Here is a 16,580-nt window from a genome sequence, read left to right as displayed (position 1 = left end):
TTGAATGTGTAAACTGGAAGGCTCCTGGAGCTAAATCAATGTGTAGTTGCAGTTCCTGAGCATAATCATCTGAGAACACTGAACCCATGTGTCCAGGAGTCAGCACTGACAATAGGCACATGAAAGTATGTTTATATATAAGATGGCACATGCATAAAGAGGATGAAGCTGGCTAAGATGGTACATGTCAGATGCTTATGAAATACAGAAAATTTGCATTTAGTTTTTTAGTTCTGTTTTCATCAACTTGTTGACTGAAGTTTTTATCTTTTTTTTTTTTTTTCTGTTTGTTTGTTTTGTTCTCTTTGTTTTTAACTAGGTACTGACTATCTTATAGCAGGCCAGGAGGACTCTAGGACCAGCAGACTCCTTGTGAATATGAACAGCCTGGTGAAACCCTGGAAAGCATATTTGGGAAAACAAGTTTCAGACATTCTTCGAACTGGGTGCAAATAATTTCTGCTTCAGAAGTTACAGTACTGAACTTTGCCTTTAGTAATACTGAAGTGAAGGTGTAGTTAGTTCATGCATTCCCATTCAACATGCTCCTTGCTGAAGCGATGAAAGCGGACTTACCATCCTTTCTCCTTCCATGTGCTTAGACAGGAAACTTGGGACATGACTACTTTAAAAAAAAAAAAAATGCACTGCCTTATCATACAAAATTAACTGGTGCATCATATGTAGGTTTCAAGTCAGTTTTGAGCCTGATGCCATGCAGCCAGAAAATAATTTTACAAGGCAAAACTAAAGATATGGATTAGTTTTTCCATACTTCAGGTGAGATCCTGGTATTAATATGTAAGCTGCTTACATCATGCATTCATGCATGTGTAGTTTTCTTTATAAGTGACCACTAACAGGCAGCAGGTTCTTCCAGCTTTACAAGCAGCATAATACTAAACAAGCATGTCAACACTGATTTAAAAGAGCTCATATTGATATAACATCAGACTGCAATTATGCCAATACAGGGAGCTGCTTTCAAGAAGGCCACATTATCCCACTGCTGAACAGAAAAAAAACTAATATATGACATCTTGGGATAAGGTTCTTTATAGCCATAGGTTGCTAGCATCAGTGCTGAGGTCTGCTGCAGAAAGAACCTTGGCTCAAACTTGATTCTAAATCCAAACCCTGCTCTCCAAGGTAATTTTGTCTTTGCTGTAGTAGTTCAGTCTGTAACAGCACAAAGGTTTCACAGTGATTACCACTCAAAAGCCTTATGCTAGGAAAGAGCCCAAACATGTGAGGAATTAGTAGCTGCTTTAATGTTGAGATTGTAAGACCACAAAAGCTACAAGGCAGAAGCAGGAGTAAGCAAATGGATTGGCTGGACTGTGTGTTAAACGGGGTAACTATAGTTACTGTGAGAACAACCTGGCTATTCAAACTGTGTTCAAGACCACTGGCATTTGACTGCACTTAGCATTCTCATTCTGCTTCATTTCTCTTGGTCACACTTCAGGTCAAGATACTGAAGCAAGGATTCCCTCCCATTGTGCCTGGGCATTATTTTTCCCTCCACAGAAGCACAGGAGTGGTAACATCTGCACACTATGTAAAAATAGTTCCATTCTGCAAAGCAGTCTTTCTAAATCAATTTTACCCTACCCTATAGTAATTAAGAGGTAGCAATTTAAATCACTGCCTAACACAGTATTTTGAGGAAATAGTAGTTTCAGAACTGTGTCTCCTGTTTAAGGACTCAAGATCAAATGAAGCTGGTTGGAGCACATACCCTCATCGAATAAAGGAGAAATTGCAATTAGTCAGTCTATTCTTTCAGGGGGTTACAGAGAAAAAAGCAGGCACACAGGCTACTTCTAGTCCATGTCTATACACTTTTAATGGTCTCAGGAAGGAGCAGATATCTTCATTTCGTAATGTCTGACTTGCATATGGACTATTTAGAGAAACCTAATGCTAACACAGAAGGATGGAAGTCCCAGTCTAGAACTTAGGCCATTGATTTGCTCTCTGTATCACTGGGAACCTGAAAAACCAGCTTCTTTCATTCTATTTGTTGCTGTTTTCCATTTAACTTCACATTGGTTCAACAGCAGAAAAATCCTCAGCTCATTTGGAAATGGATGACAGGCAAGATATTTACAAAATAAAAGCCCTACTTTTCTCCTAACAGTGCATAAACAGTGTTTCCTCCTCCTCCCTTTTCAGAAAGTCTCCCCTCCTCCATTGCCATTGCTTTCCCTCTTTCACTGCATTATTTATTTGTTGTCACCTAAAGTGGTATCCAACAATGTGGCATCCCCAACAGGCCATTTAATTAATGCAATAAAACACCTTTTAATCAAGGAATTTGGCTTAATTTGAAATGTCAGCTTACAGAAATCAAAGAGCATGGAAACTGCTTTCCTTACTGTCTCCAGAAATGTCTCACAACAAAGAAACTGACTAGTTCTCTTTCAAGTATCAATGTAAATAAAGACGTGTACATGAATTTAGTCTGTTCTCAAAGGGCCTCTCAGAATAAATGAACATCAAGTGTAGGTTTAGAATTAAGTTAAGGAACACACTTTTCAACACAGGCCATTTAACCTTCAGGGGATCATATTTAATTATGATCATATTCCATTTTGGTTCATACGCAGAACAGTGTTAAAGCAAACTCTCACATTCCACTTTAGCATGAGTTAATACTGCAAGCTGTCTTTATTGGTGTCACCAATTCTGCTAATCAGGTATCCGAGTTCACAGAGTAGAAAAATAAAATCAAGTTCCACTCACACAGGGCTGCCATGTGCAATCTCACTGTTCTGCAGTGCTATAAGCCAGGTAGCCTGTCTGAAAAGAATTATCTAATAGAAGTGAATGGTACAGATGAAGTTGAAACAGCTTTTGATTAAAGAGATGAGAAAGTTTAAATGGATCACTATGAGTCTTTGGAAAGGAAAAGTTATTTTCTTCTGTACCAATACCTGAAATGACAATGAGCATCAGACAGTACAAGATGACAACTGTCTTCCTAGTAGAAGCTGTTACATATTCCTCAGAACAAGCAAACAAGGTCATACACAGTAAATCAAGAGAACTGCCATAGAAGGTATGGTATTCCTGTACTGAAAGAGTTGTTTTGTAGGTTTGTGTACAATATCACATACCTTGTCATCCTCTCGAGTGTGTCTCAGGTGGCACAGTAATACAAATATTAACATGGAAAAAGGGCTGCACTTGCCCAATACAGAAATGGCTGGACAGCTTTTTAGTATGTCTAACATGGGACCTGTCTTTAAAATGGCCACATGAACAACACTACAGCACCCAAACAGACAAAATGCCTCACAAGCAGCACCAACCACATACCAAAACAGTAGCAATTATGTATCACTTGGAAATCCTGAAGAAGGATGAAATAAAAGCCTTTACCCACATGAAGTCTGGAAAGCTGTGGAAAATTTTTGACAGGCAGGTGATAGTTTGGAGAAGCACAAATAACTTTACACAGATAGCAGCAAACTCTGTAACAGCTGTGCAGCACATTTATCCATGAATACAGGATCATTCTGGCAACATGGACCCTTAAAGCATCAAAGTAGTTCATTAGATGGCCATTGAGAGTGCTGAGCCCTAACTCCAATGTACTGAGATAATGCTACTCATGCTTTTCCAGCTCCTATGCTTGGCAAGCAGCTATGAAAGAAAAGGCACCCATACTCAAAGCTTTGAGCACTGCTCTCCTGAGAGTGGCTTACTGCTAGAAGGAGTGTTTTCTCTAGCATTTACCCCCTCTCATAATTTTTCCATGCTGCTTGATGTAAGCTTTCCTTGAATTGCTACAGTTGACACGATGTGCTCCCTCAAGTCCCACAGACCTGGAAAAGTTAAGTGTGTTATGTGTTGTTGTTTTTTTTTTTTTGTACTTAAAACTTCAAGTAAAAATACTCAGACATTTATACTGATGTGAGGTTTGGGATCTATTTTTAAAATTTTAAACCATGCAATTCTCAAACCATATGCACATTAATTTCTTTTTATTTAATAAACCACAAACATTTCAGGCATCAGGCTCTTGCTTCAAGGGTGTTAGCAGAGTCAGGCAATTAGAGAAAAGCATTTGGCTAATAAGACAAGCATGAAACGTTATTTTCCCACTAAGCAGCCTACAAAGGAAGTACATATGGTATAAGAACATTCACAAATTAGAAACATAAACCAGGTACAGTTAACTTGTGTAAAATGCATGTTAATTCAACAACTGATCAAAACCCAATCCTGCAAAATCTTCCATGTAGGCACTTGCAGGTGCTTAATTCTCCTAAGAAATATACACATGAAGTTTTACCAATATTTAACAGGCCATAAAACTGCTCCTTTACAAAGAGTTGATGCAAGGCATGAAAACAGAAATGCATGACAGGTACATGGAAGATAATACTGTTCAAATTTTAATGAGAAATAAAACAAGAGTCTAAAAAGCATCTAATATCCTATTTTCTTCCCTAGGAATGAGAAAGTAGGTTCTGCCTATTTAAGTAACAACTTTCCTCAAAGAGATCCATTGACTTGTGATCAGATTAAGTGAACTAGATTAACAAGAGACATTGCTGTAGGGTTTAACAAGGACATTCTCAGCAAGAACTGCATAGGATATAGATCTTGCTTCCAACACAGCCCTGCCAGATCCCCAGACCTAATGATCCTTAGAATAAAATCTAAGATAAACATCTCCCTCTAGACACTGCTGCTTACATCATTCCTGTTGCAGGGAAGAAAGAAAAAAAGGTCATTTTTGCACCCGAAGCAAGGTCATTTCTAGGAAAGTTACTAAACAGAAGTTGAAGTTAGGTCTTTGAAATGCAGGGAGGCAGTGCTGCAGAGAAAAGCAGAAAAAAACCCTGAGTAATTTTAAACACATCCTGAAAATGCATTTTTACCTGATTGTAACAACTTTTCAGTAGTCAACTATATTTTATATTAAACATTCACCTGTAAGAGACAAGTTTTATTGGCTATCTTTATCATCATCAGGAGATGATACTTGCTCCACTGAATAATTTTAAGTTGATTGCAAGAACAACCCCAGTCTAACAAGCAAGTTATCACAAGTTACATACGAATTTGTGGCCTGCATCATGCAGGGGTTCCAGCAAATTTGTAACAGTCCAGTCCCACCTTCAAACTATGGCTTGTTTCACCACTGCAGGAACCTGAGTAATACAAGGGTGTGCAACAACTGAAGAATGATTAAAACTGGAAAGCTGAAGTATTACATAGTGATATTGTACAAGGCAGCATTTTAGGAGCAATGATAAAAGTCTGTAAGAAAAATACAACTAAACCCACCCCTCTTTCTTCTAAAAATAAAGTGGATAAAATTCAAATGCTGTTATAGCCACACATAACTGTTCAGGGTAAGCAATTTGTGTTAAAAACATTCTATTACATCTAGAAGTGCTTCATGCCTTGTGAAGAGTTCCTTTTAGATAAACTCTTAATAAACATTCAGTCATACTCAGCAAGTCCCTTTTTACATGACAGAGACCAACTAAAAGGCATATAAAAAAGAGCAATTATTTCATAATGAAGGCTTTCCTGCTTCCCACTAATGGCTTCTTTTGACTTGACATACAAAAGCATCAGATACGCCATGAATAAAATAATTACAAAATTACTCCATAAAATATTTGAGTCTACTACTGCCCCCCCAGAATCAGCAGCTCATGGTGGCAGAAAGAGAACCAAGACATTATTTATGCAGAAAACAAGAAATACATTAGATCAAGACAGCAACATACAGACAATGAAAATGCAACTCATTTCACAAGCTTGCCACATATTGCCAGGGATGATTTTATCATCATTTTACACTAACACAACCTCTTTTTATTTCAAATGGGAACATGCAGATATAATAGGAAAATCATGTAAACAAAACAATGCTGGGAAATGTAACAGAAAAAAGGAGTTACTTTATCTAGACATAGACAACTGCATTGATTTTCATAGAAAAAAAAAAAAATAATTCCAGACAATTATTTTTCCCCATTTATCTGGAATTAAAAACAAGTCTGTTACTAAAGATGGAAGTCTCCATGTAGATTCTGTAATACTTTCAAGGGATATATAAAGATCAAGAAAGACAACTTGACCCTAAAATTGCATCATCAAAATCAGCTGCTCAGTCTACACTGAAAAGCTTCTTTACTTCCATGGATCCAAGAAACTGGCAATAAATATTTATTGTTTATCTATCTTCTAATTCTTAACCTCTCTGAAGTGCAACCTACACGACATGGTTGTCACAAACTTAAAATCCAGAAGGAAGTCTGAATGCATTTTGCTTCTCCTAATGTGCCAAAACACAAATTCCTTAGCAGGAAACAATAGAATCATAGAATGGTTAAGTTTGGAAGGGACCTTAAAGATCATCAGGTTCCAACCCCTCCTGCAGGGACACCTCACACTAGACCAGGTTGCACAAAGCCTCATCAAACCTGGCCTCCAGGGAGAGGGCATCAACAAACTCCCTGGGCAACCTATTCCAGCACCTTACTAACCTCATGGTAAAGAATTTCTTCCAGATTTTTTTTTTTTTTAGTCTGAGTTACTTCCACTTACATTACTTCCATTTTTAAGGGATCATCCAGAATACAAATGCAGTGAAGTGATGACAGTTAAGCTAGTTTCTAATCTGAAAAGGACAGGAAGAAAAGAAAGTGATAATTTCAAAAAAAACCTATTAGGATTAGAGTCACGACTTCCTTTTTCAAAATACTTTACATAGTGGTTTTCAGCTTCTGAGGTAAGGCCCTTACATATATTCCATATTTATATTGAATTTAGCACAACAGGTTACCAAGCCACAGCAGAGTTAGAAAGAAACAACTCCATCCTAAACACACCTTGAGATCTGTTAGATTATATGCTGCAAGTTCCCTCTGTTAGTATTGGGTTCAGGTCCCTAGCTACTGTAGGACCAGGATTCTTGCATGTTTTTGTACACAGATGCTGTAAAAACTGGTACAGAAGATAAATCCAAAACCTGCAGAATATCAAGGCAATGTGGGAAAGAAAAGCACAGCAGAAAAAAAATAGGAGGCAAAGTGTTCTTAGAACAGAGCACCCCTTCACAAACAGCTCTTGCTTCTTCACAAATAATGCACTGGATTTCCATTTGAACAACCAAAAGCTTGGGTGCCTGTGATTTTTTTTTTTTTTTTAATTTATTTGGGCCCAGTGTTTATCTGATTACCTAAGATTTCATTTTCATGGTCCAAATGTCTAAGTGCCAAGGTTTATCACTGCTGCTTTTGTGCCCATTTACTCAGGTTAACTTGGCATTTGTCTTCCTACTGTGAAAGAGTCACATTGAGAAGCTCTGTCACTTTTTCTTTTAAATGCACAGAGATGCTGAGAGCAGCTGCTATCCAGGCCCTCAGAATTGAGTTGTTCTTGGCCACTTCATTGCCTGTTCTGAAATACAAACAGTTCAAACACACTAAGATTTAACAGAAGTTCCTCTCAAACATTCAGAGCATCATCACTAACACTGAAATAACACAAACAACAAGACAGCAAAACATTACATGGAAACAATGTTGCTGCGCATGCAAGATTGCTACACACAGAGACAAGCAAGTGTTTAAACATTACTAGACTTACTGGGCTGCATTATTGCCACTACAACTTTTTATGCTTTGGTTAAGTTACCAAACACATAAGCAGAGCTAAAAAAACAAACACCCACAACCCTGCAATCAGTAGTTTCTGCAGTCACAGGTACAATTGGTTTTGCAATATGACTCTCACTGCCTACATTTGGCTAGTAAAGATAAATGTAGCATTCCCTTATCTACAGGTATTAAACTATAGTGAATTGCTTATTAAATTATTTGCACTTATAATTTTCAAATATTTTAATAGCTGTTCAGGTCTTTGTAGTGCTTGTTCATGATCCAAAGTCTACTACAGCTTCTGAAAATGCCATAAGTTTTTATGCCTTCCTGCCTAGGGCTGGGGAGAAGGGAACCAGACAAGAATAAAAATCTGACAAGCTGGAGAAACTGATCTTCATAATCCACAAACTGATTCAAAGCAGTGGAGTGTCTCAAGGTAATCAGTGTTAACAAGAAAACACGACACAGAACCAGAAGCTTATATTTAAGGTAAAAAGTATTTGCTTTTTAATACACAGTTAAGTCACAGTATCTGTTTTGACATCATGACACCAGGTAACATTTTCATTGTACTCTCAAAGCATTTCACAAGAGCCTGTCTATATACTGAAGGAGCAGGCACTAAATAAAAGTAATCCAAAAACCGTGGTTTCAGAGCAAAAATAAAGCCAGTGATCAACGTTCTTTGCATTCACCTCAATCAATGGTTGCACACATTTTTAACCATTTTTAAAAATGCAAAAGCCATCACAACAAGCAAGTGACATCAAAGGAGATACCTATCTCAACACTCTCCTGGCACTCCTTACCTGATGCTGGTATTACAATTCAGCCATAATCAAATCAGACAATTTGAAATTATTTTACAGATTCTAGATTTAGGCCATTTTCAATGTCCTGCATTCACTCTGACAAAAAAATCTTTAAGGAAAAACAAACATTTAATGCAAAATCTATTAATAGAACAGAATACATTAAAGAAGAGCAACTATTGATCAGAACACACTGAAATGAAGACAGACCTGGTGTGCTACTGGAATTTTAGTTGAAAGAGATAGACATTTAAAGGCATTATTCAAGTCAAAACTCAAGGAGAACTTGAGGGTAAAAAACAGCTGTTAAAGTATTAACTGTGTCTGACAGGTTGCACAGTACATACATATACTCATTCCTTTTGTAGTACTTATTTGCAAAGCGGTTGCAACGAGATTTCTCCTTCAGCAATAAATTATTTACTATGATACAGTGTATAGAACAATGGTGAAACATTTGTTGAGACTCAAAAGACAGACACACGTCCATGTCTCTGAAAATGAGAAATGGAGACAACAGCCTCCTTGCATCTTCATTAGCTAGATCCATTCTCCTCTTTGGCAACAGGAGCCTCCATAGGAGTAGCTTCCAAATCTTTGCTTGACTTCTCTTTTTCTTCATTTTCATCCTCTTGAGGGTAAAGATCTGGGTATTTCTGCATGCATTCCTGCATGGCACGGAATTGGTCCACACAGTCTGATCCCTTTATTTCTTCTGTACTATAGTGGAAACAAGAAAAAGCTGACTTGAACTGTTCCCCACAGGGACCACTAGCCATTCCACCCAGACATGGGCAATTCCAATTGATATCTCCATTGGGCAATATCAAGCCTGAACAAACAAAAGAGAAGAAAAGGTAAGTGTTCCAGATGTACGTTTCACTCCCACTCCTTGGACAACAGGCCCATACGATGAATATGTTTCTATCATGTTTCTTGCTATATTGAAAGGAATGAAAGGAGAAATTTACCCTGATTTGCAATTCATCAATGATGTGCTGTCAGTCAATGCAGCAGAAAATTACACTGATCCAGTCAAATCTCAGTGTTGATCAGTTTCCTTTCCTTTACAGAAAATGTCTCCTTAGCATGATTTAGTCAACTACAGTAATCCTCTCCTTTTTCACCGATCATGCTTTATTCAGCAAGAAAGTTGCCTCAACTATTGCAAAAATCACTGTACTATGAAGATATATCTAGTACAGTGCATCATACAGTGCATCTCTAGCTGCCTGGAGGAAAAGCAGAACTCCTGGGACAAGGAAATGGATGGCTGATGCCAAATTCCTTATTGCCAAGGATGACATAAAGCAGAAAGGTGTTGATCATACAGCGCAGAAAAAATATGGCTTGCTTTTGTAAGCTAGGTTCTGAAGTCTTATATTCCTTCTCACTAACATCAACTGGTCATTTTAAACAGTCATTTTTCTGATATTTCAAAAAGAAAAAATATATTAAGAGTTCTGGAATACCCCTGAAGACACTACAGCTACAAAATTACCTGCAAAATAATTATCTTGAATTGTTCCTTTTAGATCCAGAACTGCCTTGTAAGTATGCAAATTTTAACATCAATGTAGGAGTTAGCTCACAAACAATACATTTTAACTTAATGCTATCACATGAGCATTAACTTGACCTATTCAATCACTGAAATAGCATCAGTTTTAGATGTTATTTGAACAGAAAACAGGCTTTAAAAAAACCCAAACAAAACAGATGAAGAGGGCATTTTCTTGCTGATAATTACTGCAGGATGCACAACTCAATGAGTAAATGTATCAGCTGGCTTAGAACACAATTAAAACGGAAACAGACTTCATCCATCACTCTCCCTGAATTGCAAGTCTGCAATAGACAGGATTACTAATTTTAATTAATTGTATTTAAACTTCTTTCTAACGCAGCCTGAACCTCATGGATCCAGTGGGTGATAATCTACTTGATAATCTACTTGAGGCTCATCTTGTATTTATGTCAGCCCTTGTCTTTGTACTTGCTGTGATGAAGTCCTACTGTTGTTCTGATAAAAGTTTTTTCCTTGTTGTACAACAAATATTCCAAGGACAAGTTTATCTGCCAGTGATTCATAATGCAAGATGACAGACACCTTGGAAGCAGCATTGAAAGGGACATCATCATCCACAAAAACAGTTCTGTATATCTGATCATTCATCAAGTTCTTTCTTAAAAGAACTGGGTTTTTTTCTTCATCTGTCCTTTGTGGAAAGCATTTCAACACTGTCTCTAAAATAAGATGACAGGAACAAGTCTGGAGAAACAGAGAAGGAACAGGACAGCAACAAACACTTTCTGAGGTGCAACTTCATAAGTACTTTGAGCAAACTCTCCTATTGCAGCTGTAGTGCAAAAATGACTTTTCATACATAACACTCACCATTGCCTTTTTCATCTAAGCCTAATAAGAAATTATTCTAACTGATGGGAGCAAAGATCTCAATGAAAACTAGAGATCTTTCCCATTTAAATCATTCCATCTGTAACACATAAGACCAGAAATAAGCTTTACTGTGGGAATACTATTTCAAAACTGGTGCAAGTGAATTTGTAATTTGTTTCCATCAGTCACAGCTGTTAAAAGGCACACACAGCTAACTCTGAGATATGCTGTAATATGAAATGCTAGCTTGAACCTACCCTGATTTGTCTGCCTTCGCACTTCACATGGCTTCATTCCTTTCAGTGTTTTGGCTTGAAGTGAACCATTAACATTTCACCTACCAAAACCTTATAATTGATAGAAATAAAAAATACTATACACATTTATTTTCTCCCAAGACAAATTGAGCATAAGTCTTCCCCAAGTGATCTACTGAATAAAGCAGACTTCTCAAAAATTAACGTCTGTTAATATCTGAAGCAAAAAAAGAATTATCAAAAAATACCAAACTACATGTTCATCTTAAGTTTGAAGATGGTCCCTACAAAAACATTCAAAGACAAGTTTCAGCTGCATTAGAAAACAATACAGATTATGGCATACCTATATTAAAAAAAAAAATCTATTCTTTCCCAGATATGACTGGTCTGTGTATAGCGTAGCAGAAAAGATGAAAAGAGGCATTATAGTTAATTATGCCACAGAGATGAACACTGGAAACCAAATCTTCTATTCAAAGCAGAAGCTAAATTAGAAAAGCCTGCATATAACTTTATGTACAAAGCCCTTTCCAATTTTCTTTTAAATAAAAACCACACAAGCCAGAGCTTCTGCACTTCAACATATTCAAAATATTTTGCCCATACATCTTCCTGCCCACAAATTTCACTCCCATTAGATGCAGCTACATTCTGTGATGTCAATTGTTTCTGTTTTGATCTGATGGACTGTAGCCCAAGATCGTTGAAGTGAGAAGTTTTCAGAGAAGCCTTAAAACATGGCAGTAACTTACCATGTGCTAAGGAAAAATAATAAAAATCAACAAACAAAAAAAAAATCCACACAAAAAAAACCCCAAAACCCAAATCAAAACAAAAAAAAAATCACTCAACCCAAAGTTATTAACAGAATTTAAACAGTTTCTCATTTTGAATCACACAGACAAACATTTCCACTGTAGGGTGTCCCTGGCATACCCAGCTTCTGGCTGTTTTCTTCCCTTTTCTATAGTTTAGGAAGCAGGTAATCTAATATGCTGTCAATACAGGATTCCTAGGGAAAAAAAACCCACCACCTCTCCTCCTCAGCATGGCTTTTCCATATCCAGTAAAATACATATAAGAGGAATCAACAGACACGGCATTTAAGCAAGGAGCAAGTGGCTCTTACATTTGGCTAGTTTATTACTCAAATTTCTAGCACAAGACTATGTACTTGTGGTACATGTACAACCAGAAGAAGAAGAATTTGGGACAGAGGTATGAGGTGTGAGACAGAAGGAAGAAAACCTCTTCTCTAGAAATACCAAGAGAGTTGCTTTAAGTGTTCCCATTCCAAGTCTTTGTAGTTTGTTTCTCTATTATGCTAGATCTAAGATGGGCAACCTTCCATTTCCTCTTAAAATCCAGTGTCAAAAACAGATCCTTAGTTATAGGATCAATAAGCATTCATATGCTGTTGCTAGATGGACCCCTTTTACTAAAAGAATATTCCATTATCACCAAAGACTATGAACTATAAGGGGAAAGACAGGTGAACTTTAAGCAATCACATGTAACATCACCATAGACTGCATGCACGGATTTACTTAGCTAAACAGCAAGCCACTTTGTGTAGCTGTATACCAGACAGGGTGACCTAACAGTTCAGCAGATGTTAAAATCTCCAAGGGGTTGTGTGTTCTTCAGATGCAATATCTAGAAAAAAGTGTGTTTCTTTGCTTTATTTTGCAAGCAGTCTCCAGCTTTTCAAAGCAACAGAAAGCCATAGGCCACAGGAAAGGAATAGGGAACTTAACTCCACTATGTGATCACTAAAGACTATTAACTATTCACTTAACAGACCAATAATGGATTTTAAATTTGCCTGAGACAGGAGTTAAATACTGATTGTGTTTCAGTTTCACATAACATAGTGACAGGAGTAAATACTCTTAAAAACAGCCCTTCTCAGGCACTGTTTTCCATCTAAGGATGAACTACTTTACATGGATCATTTGTAGGTTCCATCTTCTATCCTGTTAACTGCCACATATTTTATTTCCTGTAGGTGTTTCTGTTTGAAATCTTCAGGGGCTGAAACATCATTCCCATGGTGAAGATGATGATAAATCCCAAAGCATAGATTTGTTCTACCAAACAGGCAGTTTGGCCATTGGGTCTTATCCAGCAAAACAACCTACCTGAAAATAATATGTAGAAGAATTCCTGACAGATACTAAACTGCAGCTTAAACACTTTTCTGAAATAAGACACCAAAGGCCTGAGGGAGAGCAGGGCGAAAAAACTTTTTTCTTTTCATCCTAGTTTGAAGGTTTTAAGATTAACCTCAATCACAAACTCTGTCTTATACTCAAAAAGCCAGGGCAGAACCAAAATAGCCAGTGTGCACAAGTTCTTACAGAAAGAAAAAAAAAACACATCCACTGATCACTGCACATGACACTGAAGCTGTGCCCTATGCAGTTTGTATATTCTCTCATTATTCTCATTTGGGTCATTACAAAACTGAAGGGACCCATCACTGCTGGCAAGCAAAACATTTAGATCCATCTTCTGACTGCAGACAGTTGTAAAGAAGCCAAGATTGGCAGCTAAATGGAAAACAACTTAAACACAAATCTATGTATGATAAAAGTTATTTTAATGATATAGGAAGATATGGTTCAAATTAAACTCCATACCATCCCAGCTAACAAAGCAACCTGCTTCCTCCAGCTGCTAAAATGTGCTTAAACACTGCCCTCTAAAGGCCACGAAGCCACTTGCATAACTTTCAAACAAAATTTCAAAAAAGGGTGAAGCATTTACTTCAATCTCAGCTGAGATTTGTTTTTGAACAGGCCACTTTAAAAGATCACCAAAAAATGTGGAGGAAAAAAAAAACAACACTACAAGGAAAGTGTGTCATTTGCGAGCTCCTTATTTGGGAGTTAAAACTGCTAAGAATTTGGGTGCTTATATACTGAATAACTACTATTCTTAGTCTTTACAAATGAATTAATTATTTGTTCCTACTTTATATAAGGTTCATTTTCTGCTGTTCTTGTGTTGTTGTTTTTTTTTTAAGATTACTAGAATACAATGTATGTGATCTGTCACTCCTTACTTCCATTCTTCTGCTTACTACTGACCGTGTTCTTCGTAAGGGTCATCTGGGTCATCTGCAACCAGCTCAGCACTGCTTGGTGTCTCATGGTCCTCCTTGGTCGCAAATATAATTCTGTCTTTTCCTACCATACAGGAGACAAAAAGAATCAGTTCAGAGAAAACTGAGACTTAAGGACTTGCTTACAAAGCTGATGAACACCACAAGGTAATGAGATATTCAACACGATGCATTAATGCTAATAGCAAATGAATTCTGTTGTACTTATCAATCATCTTCAATTTAAACAGTTGTTAGTTCAGAGGAACACATACACAACTGAAATTCTGCTCTTCTACAGTTCCAATTTTCACAGCAACCTACTGTAATGGCTGCAGATCACAGTACAGTTCATTGAACTGTGAAGCTGAAAAGCTGTTTCAAAACAAGCTCGAACTCCATTACAAGGACTATACCAGATGATGGGGTTAGACAAAAAAAGGAAAAGTGAACGAAAAACTAGGTTACAGGAAAGTTCAATAGGATACTTATTAATAACAGTACTCTTCATTAAACAGTGGTGTAATATGTTACACAGTAATTACCTGAATTAAATACTAAAGAGCACCTTAACAGTGCAGAATCAACTATACTGAAAGGTGCTGTGAACATGGCCGAGGACAGAAAACAACAGACCGTACATATCTCCTGCTCCTGTGCTACTCTTGATTTAACAAAGAAGTTCTCTAGCGGGGTGGGGGGAGCCTTGGCTGGAAATCTGAATAGAGTTTTCTAACAGCTTTTCTATAGTGGTTCTAAAGTTCTTAAGTTTTCTAAAACTATAAAAAAAACACTCCAAGAAGAAGACACATGCATAAAAGAACAGCTAGCTCAAACTCTTCTGAACACACAAATGAGTACTCTTTGCGTGGAAAAAAAAATAATTTAAGTTCCCCAAGAACTTCCTTTTAATCTCCAAATTCATAAAGGCCACCATAGTGACTCAGCATATTAGAAATTAGTATCTTCTTGCCCCTAGTGTGACCTCAAGCAGCAGACGTTCAGTAACTTCCCTTACTTCACTCAGTAACCACTATGAATTTAAACATCGCTGAGAAACTGACAAATCCAAACCTTTTAACAACGGGAAAGTTTTCTGTCAACTCAGCACTGTAGTCCAGCAAACTTTACATGGTAGCATACCCAGTCATTTCTTACATAAGAGAAACACACAAACTCTAACCTCTGTACCTGTTATTTGGTAGGATGCCGTGAGACAACTTGCAGATCTTGCAAAGATCCACGATGTTTTTAAAATAAATGAATTAAAAACATAAAGCAATGAGGTCCGTAGGTTACGACTACCTCATCTCGGCTGAAGATCAGCGTCCAGTGTGCCGAAGATTTTGTAACTTCTAAATGGCATCGAGAACTACAGAACGTCACGCTTTCTTTCCAGCTTGAAGCTTCACATTTAGTCGCTTTACATTAGTTATAGGGAGTGTGTGTGTGGGGGGAAAGATTAACCCTGGAGTATGAAGGGCTCGAGCCGTATCGATACAACCCATGCAACCTAACACCTTGTACAGACACAGAAACACAAAGCTCGCCCATCTACGGTGTCTCCCTTAAGAAAAAAGGACAAAACCCTACAGCCCTGGCCGCTTACGCGGAGCTGACAGAACCGAAAGCCCTAAGGGAGGGCAGCGCTGGGCCCGCACGCTGCAGCCCCTCCACAGCGAGCGCCGGCCGCTCCGCGGGGACGGCAGCAGAACCCGCTGCAGGGCGGCATTTCCTCACCGCACCCTCCGCCTCCCGCTGCCGGGACGCGCGTCCCGCACAGCCCAGGCCGGCCCGTCCCGCCTCACGGCCAGCCGGCCCGCGGCGGCTGCCGCCCAGGGCCAGGAGCCGGGCGGGAGCGGCAGGCGAGGCAGCCCTCACGGCGCGGCCCGCGGGCGATCTTCCCGCCTCTCCTCCCCTCAGGCCGCGCCCTCCCTCCGCGGGCAGGGGCGAGCAGGCAGCCGGCCCGCCTCGCCCTCAGGACCAGCCCGCTCAGCCCGCGGCGGTGTGACACTGCGAGGACACGCGGGCGCACCTTCTTGCCTGCAGTAGGACATGGCGGAGCCCTCCGGTGCCTTTCCCTGCAGCACGCGTGCAGACGTGACCCCCCCGCCCTCTCCGCTCCTCCTCCGTCCCCGCCGCAGCAAGGGGCAGCGGGCGCTGCTGCACGCGGTGACCTCCAGCCTCCGGAAGCACCTTCCCTGCCCGCCGGCGCCGCTGACGCGCCTCCTGCCGGAGGCGGTCGGAGCTGGCGCAGGGAAGGAGCCGCCAGCCCCGCCGGCCCCGGCGCTAAGACTACATCTCCCAGCATGCCCCGCGCCCCGAGCGGACTACATGTCCCGGCAGGCATTGCGGAGCCCCGGG

General features: G+C 39.2%; 2 protein-coding genes across 2 annotated transcripts in view; one reads left to right on the top strand and one right to left on the bottom strand.

The window, feature by feature from the left end:
* LOC127388441 (netrin-4-like) overlaps positions 1 to 3,843 on the top strand; it is a 53,288-nt gene extending 49,445 nt beyond the window's left edge. The window contains exon 10 of the mRNA XM_051627932.1: positions 320 to 3,843. Coding sequence (XP_051483892.1) covers positions 320 to 456 — 137 coding nt within the window. The 3' untranslated portion in view covers positions 457 to 3,843. The remainder of the gene's footprint in view (positions 1 to 319) is intronic.
* Positions 3,844 to 8,115: 4,272 nt separating this feature from the next.
* On the bottom strand, positions 8,116 to 16,378 carry CHCHD4 (coiled-coil-helix-coiled-coil-helix domain containing 4). Its single transcript, XM_051627933.1, has 3 exons — positions 16,252 to 16,378; positions 14,203 to 14,301; positions 8,116 to 9,281 (listed from the first exon to the last, which is right to left on the bottom strand). The coding sequence occupies exons 1-3, from the start codon at positions 16,271 to 16,273 to the stop codon at positions 8,986 to 8,988; spliced, it is 417 nt and encodes a 138-aa protein (XP_051483893.1). The 5' UTR covers positions 16,274 to 16,378; the 3' UTR covers positions 8,116 to 8,985.
* Positions 16,379 to 16,580: the final 202 nt, after the last annotated feature.

Source organism: Apus apus, chromosome 9 (assembly GCF_020740795.1).
Source record: "Apus apus isolate bApuApu2 chromosome 9, bApuApu2.pri.cur, whole genome shotgun sequence".
Lineage (NCBI taxonomy): Eukaryota > Metazoa > Chordata > Aves > Apodiformes > Apodidae > Apus > Apus apus.
This window is presented reverse-complemented; position numbering and strand designations above follow the sequence as displayed.

Excerpts from the sequence above, each read along its gene's own strand:
- CHCHD4 (XM_051627933.1), bottom strand. The coding sequence starts at position 16,273 with ATGTCCTACTGCAGGCAAGAAG. Across the intron at positions 14,302-16,251 it reads GTCCTACTGCAGGCAAGAAG|GAAAAGACAGAATTATATTT; the intron begins GTGCGCCCGCGT and ends CCTGTATGGTAG. Across the intron at positions 9,282-14,202 it reads TGACCCTTACGAAGAACACG|GCTTGATATTGCCCAATGGA; the intron begins GTCAGTAGTAAG and ends TTGTTTGTTCAG.